The sequence below is a fragment of the Gobio gobio genome (assembly GCF_949357685.1).
Source record: "Gobio gobio genome assembly, chromosome: 13".
Lineage (NCBI taxonomy): Eukaryota > Metazoa > Chordata > Actinopteri > Cypriniformes > Gobionidae > Gobio > Gobio gobio.
Window position 1 is genome coordinate 43,548,952 of NC_137106.1, and position 22,035 is coordinate 43,570,986.

At 38.3% G+C, this 22,035-nt stretch overlaps 2 protein-coding genes across 3 annotated transcripts in view; both read left to right on the forward strand.

Moving 5' to 3' along the window:
• mocs3 (molybdenum cofactor synthesis 3) lies at positions 1-10,792 on the forward strand. Its single transcript, XM_079832518.1, has 13 exons — positions 1-239; positions 938-1,070; positions 1,162-1,254; positions 1,811-1,931; positions 2,001-2,075; positions 2,180-2,297; positions 5,140-5,248; positions 7,667-7,729; positions 7,845-8,008; positions 8,148-8,195; positions 8,434-8,530; positions 8,780-8,887; positions 10,575-10,792. The coding sequence occupies exons 1-13, from the start codon at positions 147-149 to the stop codon at positions 10,730-10,732; spliced, it is 1,380 nt and encodes a 459-aa protein (XP_079688644.1). The 5' UTR covers positions 1-146; the 3' UTR covers positions 10,733-10,792.
• A 2,656-nt stretch (positions 10,793-13,448) lies between these two features.
• Positions 13,449-22,035, forward strand: part of prkd3 (protein kinase D3) — a 149,758-nt gene continuing 141,171 nt past the window's right edge. Inside the window, exons 1-2 of one of the 2 annotated variants that reach the window (XM_079833387.1) lie at positions 13,449-13,884; positions 14,259-14,900. In XM_079833387.1, coding sequence (XP_079689513.1) covers positions 14,616-14,900 — 285 coding nt within the window. In that variant the 5' untranslated portion in view covers positions 13,449-13,884; positions 14,259-14,615. The remainder of the gene's footprint in view (positions 13,885-14,258; positions 14,901-22,035) is intronic. The other variant, XM_079833388.1, reaches the window with a different exon arrangement.

Consider the following 22,035-nt stretch of genomic DNA (forward strand, 5'->3'; position numbering starts at 1 on the left):
GCGTGGAAACCCGGAAGTCCTGTGCAGTGTCAGTGTGATTATTTCTTGTTCTGTTTGTGGTAGCCTTTAGACCTTATACTCATAATTGCTCGTTATAATTACTGCTTCATAATAATAATAATTTTATATCAAGGTGATTGTTCGTGATGGATGATACAATTTTAAGTTTGAAGACACAGCTCTTGGAAAGAGAGAGAGAGATTGCAGATTTAAAGAAGAAACTTCATCAAAAGGAAAAGGTGCAATCGTTATTCTGTTCGTATTCAGATTTATAAATATTCCGATAACAAAGCCTTTGTGTGATTCTTAACCGTTATGTTTATCTAAGGATTTTTACAACGAATATTTGATGCCAACTTACAACTTCCAGTACCGGCCAAAAGTTTGGAAAGAGGTCTCTTATGGTCTTCAATCCTGCATTTATTTGATCAAAAATACAGAAATACTGTGAAATATTATTACAATTTAAAAATAATGGTTGTCTATTTTAATACACCATCAAATATTATTAATTTCTGTGATCAAAACTGAATTTTCAGCCTCATTGCTCCAGTCTTCAGTGTCACATGATCCTTCAGAAATCATCCTAATATGCTGATTTATTGTCAATGTTGGAAACCGTTATGTTGCCTGATTTTTTTTTTTTAACATGTGATACGTTTTCAGGATTCATTGATGAATAAAAAGTTAATGCAAATGTCAGACACCTATTACCGTTATCTTGCTGAAGGCATACCATTGGTACATTACCAACACATAGTAACATTTAAGGGAACAGCTCAAATTATTTATTATTTTTCAGACAGAAACATCTTATTTTAAAATGGAAAGTTACCCGTGTCATAGAATGACATGGATAATTATGGTCAAGTATATACCCTTCTCAGAGCATTTTCTTGTCTTGAAAACCGAAAAAGTGCCCTGCTTCTCTTTTCAGGGAAACTCAATATTAACAGAGTTACAGGAGAAAGTTACCAATCTTTCACCACTAAAATCAAATGCAACGCTGAGCAATGATGACATCATGAGATACAGCAGACAGCTTCTCCTACCAGAACTGGGCGTTAAAGGTTAAACAATATTTTGGCTTTAACCTTTATTACGTTTCTTTTCTTTTTTTTCCCTCTTTGCATTATACAAACAATCTTCTTTTCTCCACAGGCCAGGTTGCCATAAGTAATGTATCTGTTCTGGTTGTGGGATGTGGAGGTTTAGGCTGTCCTCTTGCACAGTATCTGGCTGCAGCTGGAATAGGTAAATTGGCCATGTGTGTTTAATAAGTAGTGCTGTTAAGTATAGGAGTTTATGTGCAAGTGAGACCCTGTTTACACCTGGTATTAAAGGAACACTCCACTTTCCACACTCCACGCTCATTTTACAAGTCCCCTAGAGTTAAATAGTTGAGTTTTGCCGTTTTTGAATCCATTCAGCCGATCTTTGTATCTGGTGGTAGCACTTTTAGCATAGCTTAGCATACATCAGTTCCTAGCCATATAGGTGTAGAAAATCACAACTTTTAAACTACTCCATTACAGTAAATGTAATTCATTCATTTCCACCTCTGGAATCTACCACCAAAAAATAAGCAACACATCTGTTTTTGACAAATTACCTTTTTCACTGTATTTTGATGAAATAAATGCATCCTTAGTGAGGTGAGTCCGCTATTCATAATGGATACCATGAAAACCTTTATATTTCTTTTTAGTGTATGTCCCTAAGCCACCACTTGCATGAAGACACATGCCACAGCTGTTATTGTTGTACTATGGCACTAGTTGGTAGTTGTTAATGTAGTTTGTGTTTTCAGGACGTTTGGGCCTATTGGACTATGATGTGGTGGAACTGAGTAACCTGCACCGACAGGTGCTTCATTCAGAACTGACTCAAGGTCAGCCGAAAGCCCTGTCTGCCGCCCAGGCCATCAGCAGGTACCATCTTACCTCACAAAAAAAGGAGAGGTGAACGACTGAGAGTTGACTACATGTGATGTCTTCCAGGTTGAACTCCACAGTTCAGTGTGTTCCATATCACCTCCAGCTCTCCAGAGAGAATGCTATACAACTCATTCAACAGTATCCACTCATGATTTACTATTGAGAAGTTAATCTTGACTTTTTACACAGTTCTGTACAGTGCAAAAACCCATTTATTTGGCTCCTTGACTTTGTATCTTCATGTATGACATTGTGGCAGACTGTTCAGACAACGTCCCTACACGGTACCTGGTGAATGATGCCTGTGTTCTGACCGGCAAGCCTTTAGTGTCAGCGAGTGCTTTACGAATGGAAGGACAGGTGAGCTCTCTTTTAAATATCTGAATCAAACCTACAGCCAGTGAGCTGTACATAGATATTTGAAGTGTAACAGTTGTCCCAAGTATTTGGATATTCTTACACATTCTTTTAAAGGGACAGTCCAGCCAAAAATTAAAATTATGTAATAACTTATTCACCCTCGTGTTGTTCAAAAAAGACTTGTAGAACATTATATTTTGAGAAAACATAAGTTAATGGTTAATGGGCTGCAATGTTTATTTGTGTTGCTCAGAAGAAAGTCAAGAAAGAAAGAAAGTACAAGAACAAAGAATGTACATAATGATGTTTAGTGTATGTTTAAAATCATTAAGGACTACTTTTTATGTCCAATACAGAAACCGATACTGCAGCCTTGATTATCTCCCAATACGATAAATAAAAATAAAATTTGTAATATATAAATTAATTTGTAATGTAAATAACAAGATACAGGCTCAAGTTACCATTTTTACTCTGAGATGGAAACCGGTTTCTATACTATTGTGGTTTTTAACACCGTTGAAATAAACCCTAAAGCTGTATCGGATTTGCTTATATTAAATTATTTCACTTTCATGTCAGAAAGTTAGTAACTTTAGTAAATTATGGATCAGCGCTGACTGGAGACGCGAACCGTTTAGAACGATTCAGTCCGATTTGGTGAACTGATTCGGTTCACTAAAAAGAACTGGTTCAAAAGAAAGATCGTTCGCGAACCGGACATCACTAATGTACCAGAGACGGAGCTCAGCGATTGCTAACAAAGTTATTTATAGTAACTACTGAGTTATGAGAGCGCTGTCAGTCAGCGCAAGTTTATTGTGTTTGTATCTGAGAGTTGAATAAACACGAGTCCCAGTCACACAGAGTCCGTCTTCATCATTATTACCAACTTTGTAACATATGCAAAGTACCATTACAGTTGTCGAGATGAACGAGTTAAAAGTAAGTGTTGATAATAGCATTATTTTTAAAATAAAATAAAAGCGTCAGTGACACGCGTTGAGTACACAGCGCAAACAAAGACACAACAGCAGTAATCGAATGTAATCCAGTTTATTGTGGGGATAGCTGGCTAGCCCGGATATGCTCACGATTACCCCCCTTCTGCTTAATCTCACGCCGCGTTTGGTGCCTCCGCTGTGGGCCAGATGCAGTACTGGGGGTCGGTGATGTTGAAGACCACCGGCCAGTGCAGCCCAAGCTTCGGCGTGTGTGAGGTTTATCTCTAAAGATGTTACTCTGCCGATGTTGAGCAGAAACTCATGACTGTATGCACATTCTAGAACCGATAGACGCGACGAGGACGTACAAAAACACTGACTCACAAGATAGAAAACATGAAAACACCGTTCTGTCTGGAGAGAGAGAAGCCGCTGAGTGTGCACGAATAATAAATAATTAGCTACACATCAGAAATCACGGATCACAGATCAGAAGGAACCGAAAAAAGACTTCTGTTTTCATTTGTACATCCAAACACTGAGAAACTGCCAGCGTTCACTCGTTCACAAGCAATGATCTCTCGAGCGCTTGCATGGGCGCGCCAGATGCTCTGGGTGGAGGAAAGGGAGGTAACCGTTCCTGCTTGGACGTCAAACCAGGAGACTTCAGGATTGGCTCGTCTGGCCTGTCATTTTCTCAAAGGCAGAGAAAGACAGCCAGAACTCGGGTTTACACCGATCAACATTTCTATCCACTTGGGGACAATATTCAGGCTAGGGGAACTCATATTAATGTTGAAAAACCTCATGAAATGAAAATTTCATGCCATGGGACCTTTAAAGCAACCTCACCTTTTTGAGTCATTCATGCGTAAGTTTCATTCATTCTCCAGTGGCTCATCTAATAGACACCAAATAGCGAGACAATGGTCTGGTGATTGGGTGTCTAACAGTTTAACAGTAACAACCATATTGCACAATATAGAATTTGGATTGGTCCTGTTTGACCGATACCAGATTCAATAAAAAAAGATCCGTATCGGACAATGCCAAGTATCGGATTGGTGCATCCCTTTCCTCCAAGTTTACGGGTATTTTTGTAGAGTAGAAGACTTTTTTGTGTGCAAAATTTTGTAATCTAATTTTATTGTGAATTATTTTGAATACACTTTGTGCTTGTGCCATCTTTTTTAAACAATAAATGCCAGTTCTTTTGATATTTTATTATATTATGCAATTACATTGATTTTAATTGTGGCTTAAGTATTTGGGGACATGCATGCATGCATACATACATACATACATACATACATACATACATACATACACTGCTGTTCAAAGGTTGGGGTCTGTAAGATTTTTTAATGTTGCATAAATAAGTCTTTTCTGCTTACCAAGGCTGCATATAATTGATGAAAAATGTAGTAAAATCAGTAATATTGTTAATTATTTAAAAATTTGAAATCTCTTTTCTTTTTTAAATATATTTTAAAATGTAATTTACTCCTGTGATCAAAGCTGAATTTTCAACATCACTACTCCAGTCTTCAGTGTCACATGATCCTTCAGAAATCATTCTAAGCTGATTTTCTGAAGAAAAAAAAAGAACAATTTCTGATTATTATCATCATCAATGTTGAAAACAGTTGTGCTGCTTAATATGCTTAATATTTTTCTGGAAAACTATACATTTTTCAGTATTCTTTGATGAACAGAAAGTTTAAAAAAAACTGGATTTATTTTGTAGGAATGCAAATGTCTTTACTGTCACTTTTGATTAGTTTAAAAAAGGAAAAACATCTTACGGACCCCAAACTTTTGAACGATAAGCAGTTTGATGTAATATGTCTTTTGAGTTAATGGGGAGATTCTGATGATTTAAATGTTTTCTCTTGTAGCTCACAGTGTACAACTATAGAGGAGGGCCATGTTACAGGTGTCTGTATCCCTCACCGCCGCCTCCTGAGACTGTCACCAACTGCTCTGATGGAGGGGTTCTGGGAGTGGGTGAGTCTGCCTCTACTTGACAAGATTATACTCAGAGATTCAGAGATTGCTGCTTCTTCCTCTTCATGATCTTCTTCTTCACAATGTTATTTCAGCCAGTACTACTTGCTCATTGTACAGAGTCCATTCAAACTTTTTGTAGATAGTTTCAGTCTTCTGTAGTGTGCCATCTGCTGTTGGATTTCATAATTGTTTAATTTAAAGAGGACCTTTTATGCCCTTTTACAAAGTTTAGATTTTTGCTTTTGGGCTGTACTAGAATAGGTTTTCATGTGTGAATGTTAAAAAATCCCTTATTTTTCCACATATTTCACATTATTACATTACCTCTCGTCCCAGTCTGTCAGTAATGCTTTTAGTTCCTGCATGTCTGAAGCCTCTCCTTCTGAAAAGTGCACTGTGCTCTGTTTGGTTGGCTGTATCAATGTGTTCTGATTGTTCAATCGCTTCGAGCGTGTTTGGGAAATGTCCCGCCCTATTACTATTACCGTGACTTTCAACACACTACTAATGCAACTCAACTAGGCCACATCCCAGGTATTTCTTGGACGGGAATGATTTAAATGAGGAATATTGTGATGTGTTCGTTGGATGGAAGTCAATGGGCTGCAGTGGGGTTTTTTTCCTTTATACCAACGTTCTTCAAAATATCATCTTTTGAGTTGCACATAAGAAAGTTAAGAAAGAAGAAAGTACAGATTCTTTTTAGTGTATGTATAAAATCATTAAAGGGTTAGTTCACCCAAAAATGAAAAATTAGCCCATGATTTACTCATCCTAGGTGCATATGACTTTCTTCTTTCAGGAGAAATACCATCTGAGTTGTATTAAAAATGTCCTGGCTCTTTCAAGCTTTATAATGGCAGTGACTTGTTGCTCTGTTTTTGAAGTCCGTAAAAGTGCATCTGTCCGTCATATAACTGCTCCACACAGCTCCGGGGGGTTAATGAAGACCTTCTGAAGCGATGCGTTTGTGTAAGAAACATATTTAAAACTTTATAAAGTAAATTATCCAGCTTCCACCAGATCGCCTTCCGTTTTCAACTTACGGAAAAAGTGTAACTCCTCTCACAGTTCAAAATGCTTACGCTACATCTGACGACATTGCACACCGGTTAAGTTTTTTTCCGATCTGGCAGAAGCTAGATATTTTACTTTATAAAGTTTTTAATATGGATAGTTTTCTTGCATAAACGCATTGCATCGCTTCAGAAGGCCTTTATTAACCCCCCGGAGCCGTGTGGAGCAGTTATATGATGGATAGATGCATTTTCATGAACTTCAAAAACAAAGCAACAATTCACTGCCATTATGAAACTTGGAAGAGCCAGGACATTTTTAATATAACTCTGATTTTATTTGTCTGAAAGAAGAATGTCATATACACCTAGGATGACTTGAGGGTGATCATGGGCTAGTTTTTATTTTTGGGTGATCCCTTTAAGGGCCGGTTTTTCATGTCCAATACAGATATGGAGGCATTTCAAGTAGTACAGAATCCGTGAGGACTGATATAGAGAACAACTCCTGCTGGAGGGAATTTGTGCTTTGGAACTTTGCAGGAAAAAGCATAATAGGTCATCTTTAAGGTAATTTAAGAATGAAGTTTGAAATTGACCAACTTAGTTCGCTAGACAATGGAAAGTAATGATACAAAACTACAAAATTGCAGTTGGTCTTTCTTGGATTTAATTCCATACTTAATTTTGAGTGTACTGACAAAGGTGAAGCGTCTCTTTCATTCAAGAAGCCTAAATTCTTTGCTTGCCTAAAACTACTGTTCATATTTACTGTTTATATTTTGCAAACACTGGTATGTCAGATCATACCTTAAAGCTACACTGTGTGATATTTTCTCCCATCTAGCGGTGAAAAGGTATATGACCATCCAGTGAATATTAGTTTCTGTTCCTCTCAATTCCGATTTAATTTTAACTCCTACGGTGGCCGATTTAGTCCAAGATTAACATGGCTTCCAGTTCAACCTCGTCCACATTCGACACGGTGCCATTGAGTGTTAAAACGCGAAAGGCGAAGCTTGAATTTACAGGTATGTCCCTCTTTGGCTAATGTACTTTCAAGATGGAGGGGCAACATGGCGACCGGCATTCGAACCCCTCACCCGTATGTATTTTCAATGGCATATTATAAACTTACAAGAATACTTTATTACTTGAAAGAAGTAAATATACATTAATGAGCACATATATTTTTGAAAGAACTAAGTGTTTTTAGCTAAGAATAAACTAAAAAAGTTACACAGTGTAGCTTTAAGGAACTGTTTTTAAGTTATTTCTGACTGAAAAAGGATGATGAATTCTTCTGTAACGATCCTATAATCCCATAATTATAAGTTCACGTTGTAGTGTTCCGTATTGAGGATATGACTTTGAAGTGACTTGTTTTGATACTTTGCAGTGCCTGGTATAATGGGCTGCCTTCAAGCATTGGAAGTTCTGAAAATTGCGTCCGGTCAAGGATGTATCCTTTCTACCCTTAATGACATCCTAAACTGAAACAATTATGGCTTTAAGGACACTTGTTACCATACTGTAGGCATAATATAATGAACTAACTCCTTAACTGGTCGGTTCAGCCTCATTTGAGCAGCAGCTGTTGATGTTTGATGGCCAGGAGGGGCGTTTCCGGTCTATACGACTGCGGCCCAGGCAGGCTGAGTGTGCGGTGTGTGGAGAGACGCCCACGGTGACAGAGCTCCAGGACTATGAGCAGTTCTGTGGCTCCGCTGCTACGGATAAGGTCTGAGGATGAGGAAATCTCCCACTTTCCTTCCTACAATCATCCATGTGTGTGTCAATGAACCGCAAAATGATCAGCTGTGGTTAAACGTCCACAAGGAAAACCAGTGCTGATTTATTCTCTGTTATTTCATTTACAGTGTCAGAGACTGAATCTTCTAACCAAAGAACAGAGAGTCTCTGTGCAGGTACAGTTATTTGTCATAATTCTGGGCATTCAGAGGAATGTAATAAGGAGTGTTTAAATTTCCATTTGCTAGTTTAGATTATATCTTTAGCAGAACCGCTCTATGTTAGCCAGTTCATTACTGACCTTTGTGGAAGTGTTCAGCTGGTCATTATATAAAGCAGATCTGGTCTGTCACCTTGCATTTCTGTGTAGCTTCCCTCCTCAAATATTGCATGTATATTTGCCTTTCATTACAGGAGTATAGAGCAATTTTGGACAGCTCAACCCCTCATCTCCTCCTTGACGTTCGACCCAAAGTAGAGGTGGACATTTGCCATCTGTCAACCTCAATCAGTATCCTTTCCCCATGATCTCCTTTAACAGTTTAGGATTAGACATTTGCTTCATTAAAATATACATAACATAAACCCCTGGTGACAAGTGGGTGTTCATTTTTCGTACTTGTCTCACTGCTGCTGACGTTACTTTATTCTTCATATTTAGTTGGGTGGTGTTAGAATGTGAGACTGAGTCACATTGACTTCGGAAAATGTAAAAATCAACTTAATTCCTTCAGTTTAATTTTCTTATCTTGCATGACAGACATTCCACTTGCTAGTTTAGAGGATAAAAAGGCTGAGCACATCACACTTTTAAAAGATACAATTAGTAACCTCAAACAACAGATGAACATCGAATCTCAAATCCCAGGTAAGTACCAACATCATTTTTGTGATTGTTTAACACTCCCTTCTCCCCATCTCAGTTCTTTCTGCTCGAACATATGTGGTGCAGAAAAATAAGTGCATACTAAACGTCACTATGCGCAGGCATGACGGTGTTGAGCTGTACATAGTGGTCCTATCTTTATCCACAAGAAGCGCTCGTCTGTATGCCAAATGCCACCCCTCATTAGACGTGTTGAGTATTCTGAGCACCGAGGAGGCGTAATCTGGGTTTTCTCAAGCTAATTAAGCGTTTGGAGCAGAGTATTGACAGATAACTCACTTGAAGGTGGTAAGGATGAGTTTGCTAAGTGATTATTTTCCAACACAGAAATGGTTTCAGGGAGTCAGCCCCATTGACTTATGTCCTGATCAGTGCCCTGACTACTGAACTAGGGAGCTGATTGAGACGCACGCCTTGTCATCAGAAACACCTGGCCTTGTGTTGATTAATCAAGTAGTCTTTTCATTTTGTCTTATATATTTAGATTGTTTTTTTTTATGAGATGTGAATCTATTTAAACTAATTGGATAAGCATTGATTTCACTTGAGATGGATGCTGAGTAACTGCCACTACATTACTGGAATATTCCACAACAGCATCTCAAGGAAAAGGTATAAAGCGAAATAGAAGAATAGAATAGAAGAAATAACACTTATCCAGCAAGTACACATTAAAGTGATCATAAGTGATAGTAAAGACACCTTTATAATGTTACTAAAGTAAAAATTCTGTTAATAAATTCTGTTTTTTATCAAAGAATACTGACAAAATTATCATGTGACATTTTTCAGAAAAATATGTACAGTATATGTACAGTGTGTGTGTGTGTGTGTGTGTGTGTGTGTGTGTGTGTGTGTGTGTGTGTGTGTGTGTGTGTGTGTGTGTGTGTGTGTGTGTGTATATAAGCTTACTTTGTAAAGAATTTAATTTTATAAAAAAATAAAAAAAGATACTTTTAGTCAGAAAGAATGCATTCAATTGATAAAAATGGCAATAAAGCCATTTAAAAAGTAATTATTTTATTTTAAATTGTAATAATATTTCACAATAATTATATTTTGACGTTATTTTTGATCAAATAAATGCAGACTTGTCGAACATAACTCAACTCAACTCAACTCAGCTTTATTTATATAGCACCATTAAAAACAACAATTGTTGACCAAGGTGCTGTACATTATATCAAATATTAGTAAAATATAGCACCATGTAGGCTAAAACATACATTAGGACACAAAACAGACCAGACACAGCACAAATCATCTACAATTAAAAGCCAGAGAACAAAAATAAGTTTTGAGTTTTGCTTTAAAAGCTTCTTTCACAACTGAACTGGTGCTATATACAGTGCTGCTTGAAAGTTTGTGAACCCCTTGCAGAATCTGTGAAAATATGAATAATTCTAACAAAATGCATGTTATTTTTTTTATTTAGTACTGTCCTAAATAAGATATTTTACATAACATATGTTTACATATAGTCCACAAGAAAGAAAAAAAAAGAATTTATTCAAATGATCCGTTCAAAAGGTTATGAACCCTTTCTTCTTAATACTGTGTGTTGTTAAATTTGGTAAAAGAAGCTTCTTTGTATGCCGTATGATTGAATACGCTTGAATGCAGTGAATAAGCTAACATTGTCTGTATGTTTACCTTTATTGTCTTATAGTGTTTGTGCTGTGCAAACTTGGCAATGACTCCCAGAAGGCAGTTCAGCTCCTGGAGAAAATGTCTGGCCTAGAAATTGAGCAGATCACTGTGAAGGACATCAGTGGAGGATTGATGGCCTGGGCTAAGAACATAGATCACTCTTTCCCACAATACTGACTGTCATTATTCGTCTGTATGGATTTAATGAATGAAAGCAATAAAGTTCAAATGATTTTCACTTTGTCTATTTACATTTTATTTCATTTATGCTATCACACCCCGCCTTTGTTTTTCAGTGCATCTTTTAATGTGTGTAATATAATCAGACCGATTTCTCCATTTATAATGGTTCTAGTAATAGTTATTTTTACTCAACACCTTTAATTTCATACTCTGTTCTCAAATAAATATTATTATAGTTATCATTATCCCATGGTAAATTTTATACAGTACATCTGTAGTGATATTTTATAATATAATTGTGATGATCAGGAGCTTACATACACCTTTTAACATACAAACTGTTATATATTAACTAACAAACTGTTATACATTGGGGAGAACAAGTATTTGATACATTGCCGATTTTGCAGGTTTTCCTACTTACAAAGCATGTAGAGGTCTGTAATGTTTATCATAGGTACACTTCAACTGTGAGAGACGGAATCTAAAACAACAATCCAGAAAATCACATTGTAAGATTTTTAAATAATTCATTTGCATTTTATTGCATGACATAAGTATTTGATCACCTACCAACCGGTAAGAATTCCGGCTCTCACAGACCTGTTAGTTTTTATTTAAGAAGCCCTGTTCTCCACTCATTACCTGTTTTAACTGCACTTGTTGGAACTCGTTACCTGTATAAAGACACCTGTCCACACACTCAATCCAACACTCCAACCTCTCCACAATGGCCAAGACCAGAGAGCTGTGTAAGGACATCAGGGATAAAATTGTAGACCTGCACAAGGCTGGGATGGGCTACAGGACAATAGGCAAGCAGTTTGGTGAGAAGGCAACAACTGTTGGAGCAATTATTAGAAAATGGCAGAAGTTCAAGATCACGGTCAATCTCCCTCGTTCTGGGGCCCCATGCAAGATCTCACCTCGTGGGGCATCAATGATCATGAGGAAGGTGAGGGATCAGCCCAGAACTACACGGCAGGACCTGGTCAATGACCTGAAGAGAGCTGGGACCACAGTCTCAAAGAAAACCATTAGTAACACACTACGCCGTCATGGATTCAAATCCTGCAGCGCACGCAAGGTCCCCCTGCTCAAGCCAGCGCATGTCCAGGCCCGTCTGAAGTTTGCCAATGACCATCTGGATGATCCAGAGGAGGAATGGGAGAAGGTCATGTGGTCTGATGAGACAAAATTAGAGCTTTTTGGTCTAAACTCACATTTGCCATATTTGGAGGAAGAAGAAGGATGAGTACAACCCCAAGAACACCATCCCAAATGTGAAGCATGGAGGTGAAAACATCATTCTTTGGGGATGCTTTTCTGCAAAGGGGACAGTACGACTGCACCGTATTGAGGGGAGGATGGATGGGGCCATGTATCGCCAGATCTTGGCCAACAACCTCCTTCCCTCAGTAAGAGCATTAAAGATGGGTCGTGGCTGGGTCTTCCAGCATGACAACGACCCGAAACACACAGCCAGGGCAACTAAGGAGTGACTCCGTAAGAAGCATCTCAAGGTCCTGGAGTGGCCTAGCCAGTCTCCAGACCTGAACCCAATAGAAAATCTTTGGAGGGAGCTGAAAGTCCGTATTGCCCAGCGACAGCCCCGAAACCTGAAGGATCTGGAGAAGGTCTGTATGGAGGAGTGGGCCAAAATCCCAGCTGCAGTGTGTGCAAACCTGGTCAAGAACTACAAGAAACATGATCTCTGTAATTGCAAACAAAGGTTTCTGTACCAAATGTTAAGTTCTGCTTTACTGATGTATCAAATACTTATGTCATGCAATAAAATGCTAATTAATTACTTGAAAATCATACAATGTGATTTTCTGGATTTTAGATTCCGTTAGATACAAATTACAGACTTCTACATGCTTTGTAAGTGGGCAAACCTGCACAATCGGCAGTGTATCAAATACTTGTTCTCCCCACTGCTGAAGCCCTCCTAAAATGGGCCTAGTGACGCCCATGGTTAGAAGCAGGAAAAATGGGCAAGCGTAAGGATTTGAGTGAGTTTCACAAGGGACAAATTGTGATGGCTAGACAACTGGGTCAGAGCATCTCCAAAACTGCTGCTATTGTGGGGTGTTCCTGGTCTGCAGTGGTCAGTATCTATCAAAAGTGCTCCAGGGAAGGAACAGTGGTGAACCGGCGACAGGGTCATGGGCGGCCAAGGCTCATTGATGCACGCGGGGAGCGAAGGCTGGCCCGAGTGGTCCAATCAAACAGACGAACTACTGTGGCTCAAATTGCTCAAGAAGTTTATGCTGGTTCTGATAGAAAGGTGAATACACAGTGCATCGCAGTTTGTTGTGCGTAGTTATCTATGCATAGTTATTTATTATATATTAATATTAAGTCTATGTGAATTTACATAATTTTACAACTTAATTGTAGCTATAATTAGTTCATTAACAAACATTTTACAGTGCAGTCATAAAGGTATATGACAGTATACAGGTCATTAGTTAATGTGTATTGGAATATGTTGCATTTTTTCATTTTTATATTTCAATGAACTACTGAACCGTACCATTTACATAATAGTAATACATTTGTAATCAATGCTATAATTATGATGAGCATGAACAGTTTGAGCTTTGTGGACAATCACAGATCGCTGCAATGTAACATTCAGGACGATATCAAGCGTCATTGCGTCATAGTGGCCGTGGAATGACGCCGCTAGAGGGCGCGAACACTCGCCCCGCGCTCACATAACGGAAACTGCGCGTGAGAGACATGCGCGTACAGCAGTGAGAGAAAGAGAAAAACATTTCTGCACTTATGAAGCTCAACTTCACTTCTTCAGCTCGACAGACCTGCCATTTCCTCCAGGCTCGACAGACCTGCCATTTCATCCAGGCTTTACCTTCTCTGTCTATGCGGCGTTCGTTATTTGCCCGCGGAGATGGAGAGCACATATTGAGACGCGTGTAATGTGACATGAAAAGAGGTTAGAAAGTTTTCAAATCGAGCTCATGTAACGGAGTTTATAACCGAGCGATGATTAACTGCCTAAATTAAACCCCAGAAGCTTTCAAAAAGAATCCCCGAAGCTTTCAAGTCCTCGTTTTCCATTGATAGTAAGCTTTTCTCATCTCTTCACTTGTTAGGGAAACGCCTTTGCAGCATTAAAGGTATGTGTTGCTCTCTTTTCCTCTTCTGTTCTGTGTATCTGTTAGACTTATTTCGCCTTGAGACTCATTTGTTCATGATGGACTGTGATAAAGCTCGAACAAAGACATTGTATAACTTGTTTTGCTGGTATTTGTGGTCTTGTGCCAGTTATGTGATCTAGAGTGGGAGGGTCTCCAGATGTGCTTCCAGATGTGAGCTGGAGTTATTCATGGCAAAAGACAAAAATGTCCAAAACTCTTCCAGAATGCAAGGAGTTTGAATTAACGCTCTGATTTGGATATTCAACAGCTCGCTTAATGAATGAGTACTGTAGCTCCCAGTCAGGGAATTGTGGAATAAAGTCTTGAATCTGGTTTTTTTTTGTTTCAAACAGATATGAGGAGCTGGATTACAATGGAAACCACTTTGTCAAGCATCACGCTGGCATCCTGATTGCTCAGCCGTGCAGTGACACTCTATCAATTCAACATGTGCTGCACATGCTGGATAATGCACAGACACAGCCATGCATATGCTGTCCAGAATGCATGTTTTTAGAGGGTAGCAGAAAGAAGGCGCCTTATTCCTTGCTCCTCATACACCACGGATTGCACATGACTGTGGCAATTCTGTTCACCTGCCTTAGGACAGAATAATATTGTGTTTAATTAAAAACACAACCTGGATATCGGCCACGGTTTCCAAGCTTGTCCGTTTTACACAGCTTACTTTCAACCCGTGGAGGTAACTAATGTCTGCCAGTAGTAGCACCTCTCCTCTGACCTTACCTAAACCCTTCGTCCACTCTCAGCATCAGACTGCTCCCCCAACCCCCTCTCCATCACCCAGCCCTCCGGTGCCACTCTATGTCCGCCTCTCCAATGGGAATCACAGTGTCCCGAGCCCCACGAGCTCCCTTCACGGAGTGTCCTTCCTCCTTCAGATCGGACTTACCAGGGAGATGGTCACCCTGGAGCCACACGATCTGTCAATCAATTCTGTGAAGGATTTGGTCTGCTCCATAGTCGATCAAAAGGTAACACGGTTTTATCTGCATGATCTGCTCACTTTCATCAAGAGTCTTATTGAATCTAGGTGCTTGGTCACACATCATTTGAAAGAGTGTACCTATCAAATCCCTACACATACTGGCCCTCATTTATCAAAAGTGCGTACACCAAATTTCCAGCGTACACCTGGCGTACACCCAAAACCACGGTGACTTTGAGATTTATCAATATGGACGTTGGCGTACGGCACGCTCAAATCCTACGCCAGCTCAGGAGGGGGTGTACGCACGTTTTGAGTTAGTGCGAAAATGCGCAGAAAAACAATTCCTAACACCACAAAACGCACTGACAAAGATATGCTATATTATGACCCACTGTAAAAAAACAACAACAACAACAACTAAAGCCCTATTAGCACGGGATAAGTAGCCTACGCTATTATCTGGTGACCTCGTGTGATTTAGAAATTACTCCCCACATCTGAGTTTTGCGTGTCGCATTCGCACGGGATAAGCTGTGATTTTACTCGAATTTACTGACTTATCTCCCGGATATGATGTAGCCTAAAGACTTGAACGTGTTTTTTCGTTAGGCTATAGATATAGCTGTATGAAATTATAAACAGTCGTATCGATATCATTTTAATTGTTTTATAGTAATAAAAATAATTTCGTTCAGTTAGAGAACAGACGCAATTAAAAACGTAACTGAGCAATATAACAATACGACGGAAGATTCAGTTTCGAAGCTAAATGTAAAAGTGCCCATTTAAGCGAGTTGTCATTGTACTGTTCTGTTTTTGTGTTTTTCACTAAGAATAATATCAAACGCACCATTCAAGCAATTACTCCCAAATTGGTGATCATTCTAAAGTGAAAATAGGCTATAATCCGCGCGGCCGCACGGGAATTCATAACGGTGCGCATTATATGCAGCCTAGCTCCATTCTTCATGAAAGATAAAGAAATGCGCACACAGGACACAAAAACCTTGCAAAAATTATATACGATTCGCCTAATCCCGGCCAAATCACAGAGATGCCGATTCGCACGGGACTAATGTTATCACAGGACCTGTGTTTGGCGAAATATGGTAGGTAATTTGCGGGGGAATATTTACATTACATATTACTAGGCATGTGCCGGTATCAAATTTTCATGTTGCGATTAATTGCTGAAGCTTTTATCACGGTATACGGTATTATCACGATATTGAAATAAGTTGCAAAAAAAGTGTTGTCATACTATAACAGGTTAAATCACTTTCTTATAACAAAAGAACCAAACATTTAAATACAATAAAGCAATACACAAAAATGTATAAAGTAAACAAATATTTAAAACAGATTAAAGTGCAAAAGAATTATAAAGAACAATAGGTATGCTGAAATGTACATTTAACTAAGATTAATACATGCTTTAGAAGTATTTTTCATTGTCAGTTTGTTAATGAATGAACTAATGTTAAATACTGGAGCCTTGTAAAGTGTATGATTGAACAACAGTCAGAACATATTCAAACAATATCTAGGGCATGTAATTTAGTCCAGATTAAAATATAAAATGCAAGTTTGAAAATGAATAGCCTTAAGTCTTTAAGTATAATGTATTAGGTTATGTGATTACTGGAGAAACGGCTGCATTTCTGCTGTTCCGTCAGCGCCCTCTGCTGTCAAAGAATGAATGTGCACTTAAGCGCGTCTCCTCATTCCGCCATGTGCTCGGCTCATGCACGGTCTATTTACCACGTTCCTCTTTGACGTGTTTTTCATTTTAAACGGTTGATGGGTAAAGTATTCTTAAAATTCATTCTAAAAATAATTCGTAATAAATAATTATTCACGGTATTTTGAAGTGCCCACGATAACAATATTGTGCATGTTCATTATTGCGGTATATCGTATTACCGTTTACCGGCACATGTCTACATATTACAGACATGGTCGATTCGCACGGGATTAAGATCACAGACATTCTCTGCGATTATTACAAATCACCAGAGGTCCCCAGATAATAGGCTACTAATCCCATGCGAATAGGGATATAGGCTAGTAATTATAAACTTCAGTGTTTATTTTTGTGCAACATGGACTTCAATGTTTAATTTGTGTGACTTTACCAAAGCATTTGATTTGTAGGCATATGTATTCCTCCAGTTGTGAGCCTGACTGTGCGCTTTACCTGATGTTGGTTAGGCCCGGCAGCTGCGCACGGACTGGGACTGAAAATAATTCAGACTGACAAAATAATAAAAATGACATTCTTCTTCTTTTAAATAATAATAAAATAAATAATAATAATAACGGAATTCTTCTTCTAAATAACAATAAGCGTCATTAATAATACAAATCATAATAATAATAATAAGAATCTTACAAATTGTCATGCAATTATTAATGTGAATGAATGGTACTCCACATCACATCATCATCACTATTGTACACCCCAATACATGTGATGTGATACGAAATTAAATGCTAATTATTTCAAAACACCTGCTGTAAAATAATGAATTGTGATAGGTAATTTCTCATCCAAAAAGCTATTTAAACTGGATTTCCACCATACACCTTTTTGTGGGCGCCTTTAATCCCACTCTTTAAACTCCCAAATAAAACAATTTTGTTTGTTTTTCCACTTCCCTGTTGATGGTCTCGATCTCCACGTCAGAGAAGTTTCGCTTCTTTGCTGTCTTCCGTATGTCCATGGCGTAAAATGAGGGCGTGGGGGAGGCGGAGACTTGAATATATTGGGGCGTGTTATTCTAATGACGATCGTTTTCAGTCGCGGCATTTATCAAGGGCAGGTTTTGCGTACGCCTGGATTTCAGAGGTGCGCACAGCTTCATAAATCAGGCGGTGAGAGGAGTGTAAGCATAATCTTACGCCAACATATACGCCCGTTTCTGCGCAAGATTGATAAATGAGGGCCACTGTGTTCTTGCTTAATATTCAGAGCACATGATTATTTTTGAAATTGAATTCTGTTAATTTTTCTAAAAGGGTGAGACTAATTGTCTGATGCGAGTTCATTCCTGTAATCTTCAGGAAGTTGATTTAGGTGGATGAGCATTAGTGAATGATTAAAGAACACATTTTCATTCAATCTCATCTAAATCTGCTTTGATCCACTTGCATTTCCACGAAAGCGGCAGATGAGGTGGGATGCATGTTGCTAGCAGCACATTTCCGCTGGTCAGATGGTGAAGGCAATGGCTGTGAATTTTTGACCTCAGTCGTAATTTAGTATTACAGTAAATCTCAATGAGATGAAATTGATAGTTTAGTAGTAGTTTGAAGAGAGACTGGAATGTTGAAGACTGTGGTTGCTAGGGTGTTGCTAGGCCATTTCCATGGTGTTTTAGTGGTTTCTAGAACAAGTTTAGGTCATTTAGACACAGTAGTGAGACAGATACTGATGTGACGTGTTGATAGTTTAAATGATAGATACCCAGAGAGGAAGTTGGAGTTAGAAATCACAAAGATTTTGAGATCTCAGGTTCACTAAGTGAAAATCTTTACTTTATTTATTTTTTTGATTGTTCACTACAGGAAGTCCAATTAGTTAAAAAAATACTAAATCAGAATAGCCTGAAGCACTTTGCTGAAATAAATTCTTGGTTGACATCCTGAGATTTATTTTGGCCACATTGGGCTTTTTTTTAATTTAGCCTTGGTTTAGAATAACTAATTCGATTTTTCTAAAGATCATAAAAAATTTAAAAAAAAAAAAACTTTTAACCCTAACCCTCAAGAAATATATTTAAAATCTTTTTGGAAAATGATTAAGATGCATACTCTCAAAATGTATTCAAGGTGTTAAGAAAACATAGGCTATTACTTTTGACTTTATGGTTACGCTGCATGGCTTAAAAAAATCTAGGGCTGCATATTGCATAGAAAAACATACATTGCGATATTTAGTTTTTCTGCTCTATAGTGAATCTGCATAGAAAATAATAAACAAATTAGAAGCATAGATAAACACAATAGAAGAAAGCTTGAAATAAGCAGTGCTTTATGTTAATTTGAAAGTATTCAGGTGCAATCACATGCATTGTGAACCGGCGAGCAGCTGGTCCGTACGGATTACGGATCAACTACGATCCCTAAACTTGACATCGTACATCCTGTGATTATCGTGGATGCGCACATCGCGATATCGATGGTAAAACGATATATCGTGCAGCCCTATTAAATTAACTTTACAAGAAAAAAGTAAAGCCGTAATACCATTTTGAATACAAAAAATAAATAAATAAATTTCTTAACTTGGCATGTGTGAGTTAAATTAGATTTTTAAAGGTCTTATTCGTCATTGACCCATAATATGTTTTAGTGTTGTTTGCATTAAATTTCTTCAATTGGTTTGACTTTATAGTTACATATAGGCATGTTATTTGAGGTGGTTTTTCTGGCAATTCGAAAAAGAAATATTTCGCCAAACTGCAATGGAAACAGTTTTTCCGCATTTACAGGTCACCTGGCGAGAGAGTCAGAGTTCTTTATTAAACTCATAAAAGACAAAAGAATTATGGGAAGACTGGATTCTAAACAACAAAGAAATGCCACAATATTATCAAGACCTCAGATAGGCAGATAGGAGGGAGAAAGACCCAGAAACACCTCATTCATGGCCGCTCCCAAGAATAAGCAGCTTTCCTTGCCATTAATGCTTGGATAGTCTCAGCCTCAGACGTCATGTCCACGACCCATTGGCTGAACGTCTGATGCATATGGTACACTTTTCTGGAAGCACTTCAGGAGTTTCAAAGTCCTCATCTGATTGGTTGGATTGTACAGAATGTCTGCAAGACGTGTGTTGTGTTTAACAGTCCGCCTGGAAACAAATGCCGTGACCCCAAACTCCCTCGTGGAAGAAGTCCCTCTCGGAACTTGCATGATGCGGTAAACAAAATGAACTGTGATTGGTTGTATTACATGTCAGTCAAACGTCCTCTTGGGCGGTCCTCGACCAATGAAAGGTGAACCTACCAACATCCATCGGCATTATTTTTGGAATTACTTATCTCGAGAGGAAAAAATTCTGTTTTAGTCGCATAACATCAATTAATGGAAACGCCGTCATTTTGCAATAGTTTTTGATCGACATTTAGAAAATATCGCAAAAGTTTAGCGCAAATCTGTAATGGAAACCATTAGAGCTGCACGATTCTGGATAAATTGAGAATCAGGATTTTTAGTTTCCTATAACAAAATAATTTTAAAAAAGTAAATAAAAAAAATATTTGAATGTCCCATCATTCATAAAGACTTGTTTCATTATTGGATGAACCAGCGTTTGTGACTGAATCTCTTGAATGAATGATTCAATGACCAACACTTTCTCTTGTCACTAGTGGTTGAACGTTTTTTCCACTTTTATGTGATGAAATTCGAGTGGACGTTGACTAGTCGCTGATGACGTCATTAATGAACAAATAACCCTGGACCCTGAGAATGAACGCAGGTTTTCTGGCATATGAACACGCTGCCCACAAGGCTATTGCTCATACATAACATCTTATATTTATCAGTTCTTTTGTCTTTGAGTCGTTATATTTCTCACAGATTTCTGCTTGTTCTAAATCAGATACAGATGAAGTATCACAGAAAAGATTACATTTATATGAATGCATTAGTGAGAGAGCGATTGCGTGTGAATTAATTCTACCTGGCAGTCTTTCTACTAATAGTGAAGCTGTGGGTTTTGGTTACTAAGAAATATATGCTAGAACTTTTCAGTTTCTAAGATGTTCTGTGATTAATCGATAAAAGTATTGAGCTGTTGACGATACATTTCTGTGCGTGTGATCCGTGTGTGATGTACACGCTACTATCCTTGTGTGTTTGTTACAATTCAGCACCGCATTAGTTTAGAATGGCGATTAACTTACGTGGACAATAAGCTGTTTAAATTGTGCATTCACCCAATCAATTTTGAGCATCCAGATGATATAATCAAACATATCTTGTGAAGCGCTCTCAGAGTATGCATCTATTTGTCATGTAAAAGTGGACTTCAAAGATTTATTATCCTGTTGCGCCCTTTATAGTCCATGACCAGCGACTAGTCGACTACAAAAGTTTATCCCAGTACACATTTGTCCCGTTATTTAAATGTTTGTAATATAAGTAATGATAATGTGTGGTTGAAAACTGTTTGTGAAGCTGCTTCATACTGTACATTTACATGGCATTTGCTCTATCCGGATCAGCGGCAGCGCAAACGTAGATTTTAATGCTGCAGTGCAATAATCTTACTTTAAAAAGTTCCTAAAGTCTTTGGTTTAAAGCCTGTTTTACTGCTGGTTTTCGCGGCCATATCAATAAACGAGAGCGTTCACATCGGAATGGAAGCGGGACGACCGACCCTCTCATTCATTAACATGGGCAGCGACAAAATACGACATGAAACAGAGATGGTAATAGAAAGAGCGGACTTATTGTCACTTTAGAAATAAGATTGCGTGAGTGTTTGAATTGCGATCTTTTAACGATTATTCGTGCAGCTCTAGAAACCAGGCTAATGTTGATCAATGTAATATTGATATTTCAAACAGAGGTCTGGTGTTTTGGGCACATTATTATGATGTGGACAAATAGAACACAGTGACTCTCAAAGCACATCTACCGACAATGTATTTCATGAGATTGTGTGTCTCTCACTGTCTGTGTGATGCATGAGGCAGGTAAGTGCATGCGTTTCTGTTAGAGAACGGAAACACTCTTTTTTTCAAACAGACACTAACCAAGAGGTGTATTTGTAAGCTTTTCTATTATGTCACACTTTGTGTATACTGTAAACACGTTCTCTTTCTATCTAGCCTTCTTCAATCTGCTACTTCTCTTATTTCAAAGTTTCAGTTATCTGTTAAAAGCCCTATTCACACCGGATTAGTTTTACCTGGTGACCTCTAGTCGTTTGTAATTTTGCGGAGGTTGTCTGTGATCTTAATCCCATGCGAATCGGCCCTGTCTGTAATTTGTAAAGTAAAAATCCCCACGCAAATGACCTACCATATTTCGCTGAACACAGAGGTCCTGTGAAAATATTTGTCCCGTGCGAATCGGCATCTCTGTGATTTGGCAGGGTCGTTCATAATTTTTTTTCAAGGTCTTTGTTTCCTGTTCACCTTTTTATCCATCTTTCGCGACGAATG

Excerpts from the sequence above, each read along its gene's own strand:
- mocs3 (XM_079832518.1), top strand. The coding sequence starts at position 147 with ATGGATGATACAATTTTAAGTTTGAAGACACAGCTCTTGGAAAGAGAG. Across the intron at positions 240-937 it reads AACTTCATCAAAAGGAAAAG|GGAAACTCAATATTAACAGA; the intron begins GTGCAATCGTTA and ends TTCTCTTTTCAG. Across the intron at positions 7,730-7,844 it reads AATTGCGTCCGGTCAAGGAT|CCTCATTTGAGCAGCAGCTG; the intron begins GTATCCTTTCTA and ends TGGTCGGTTCAG.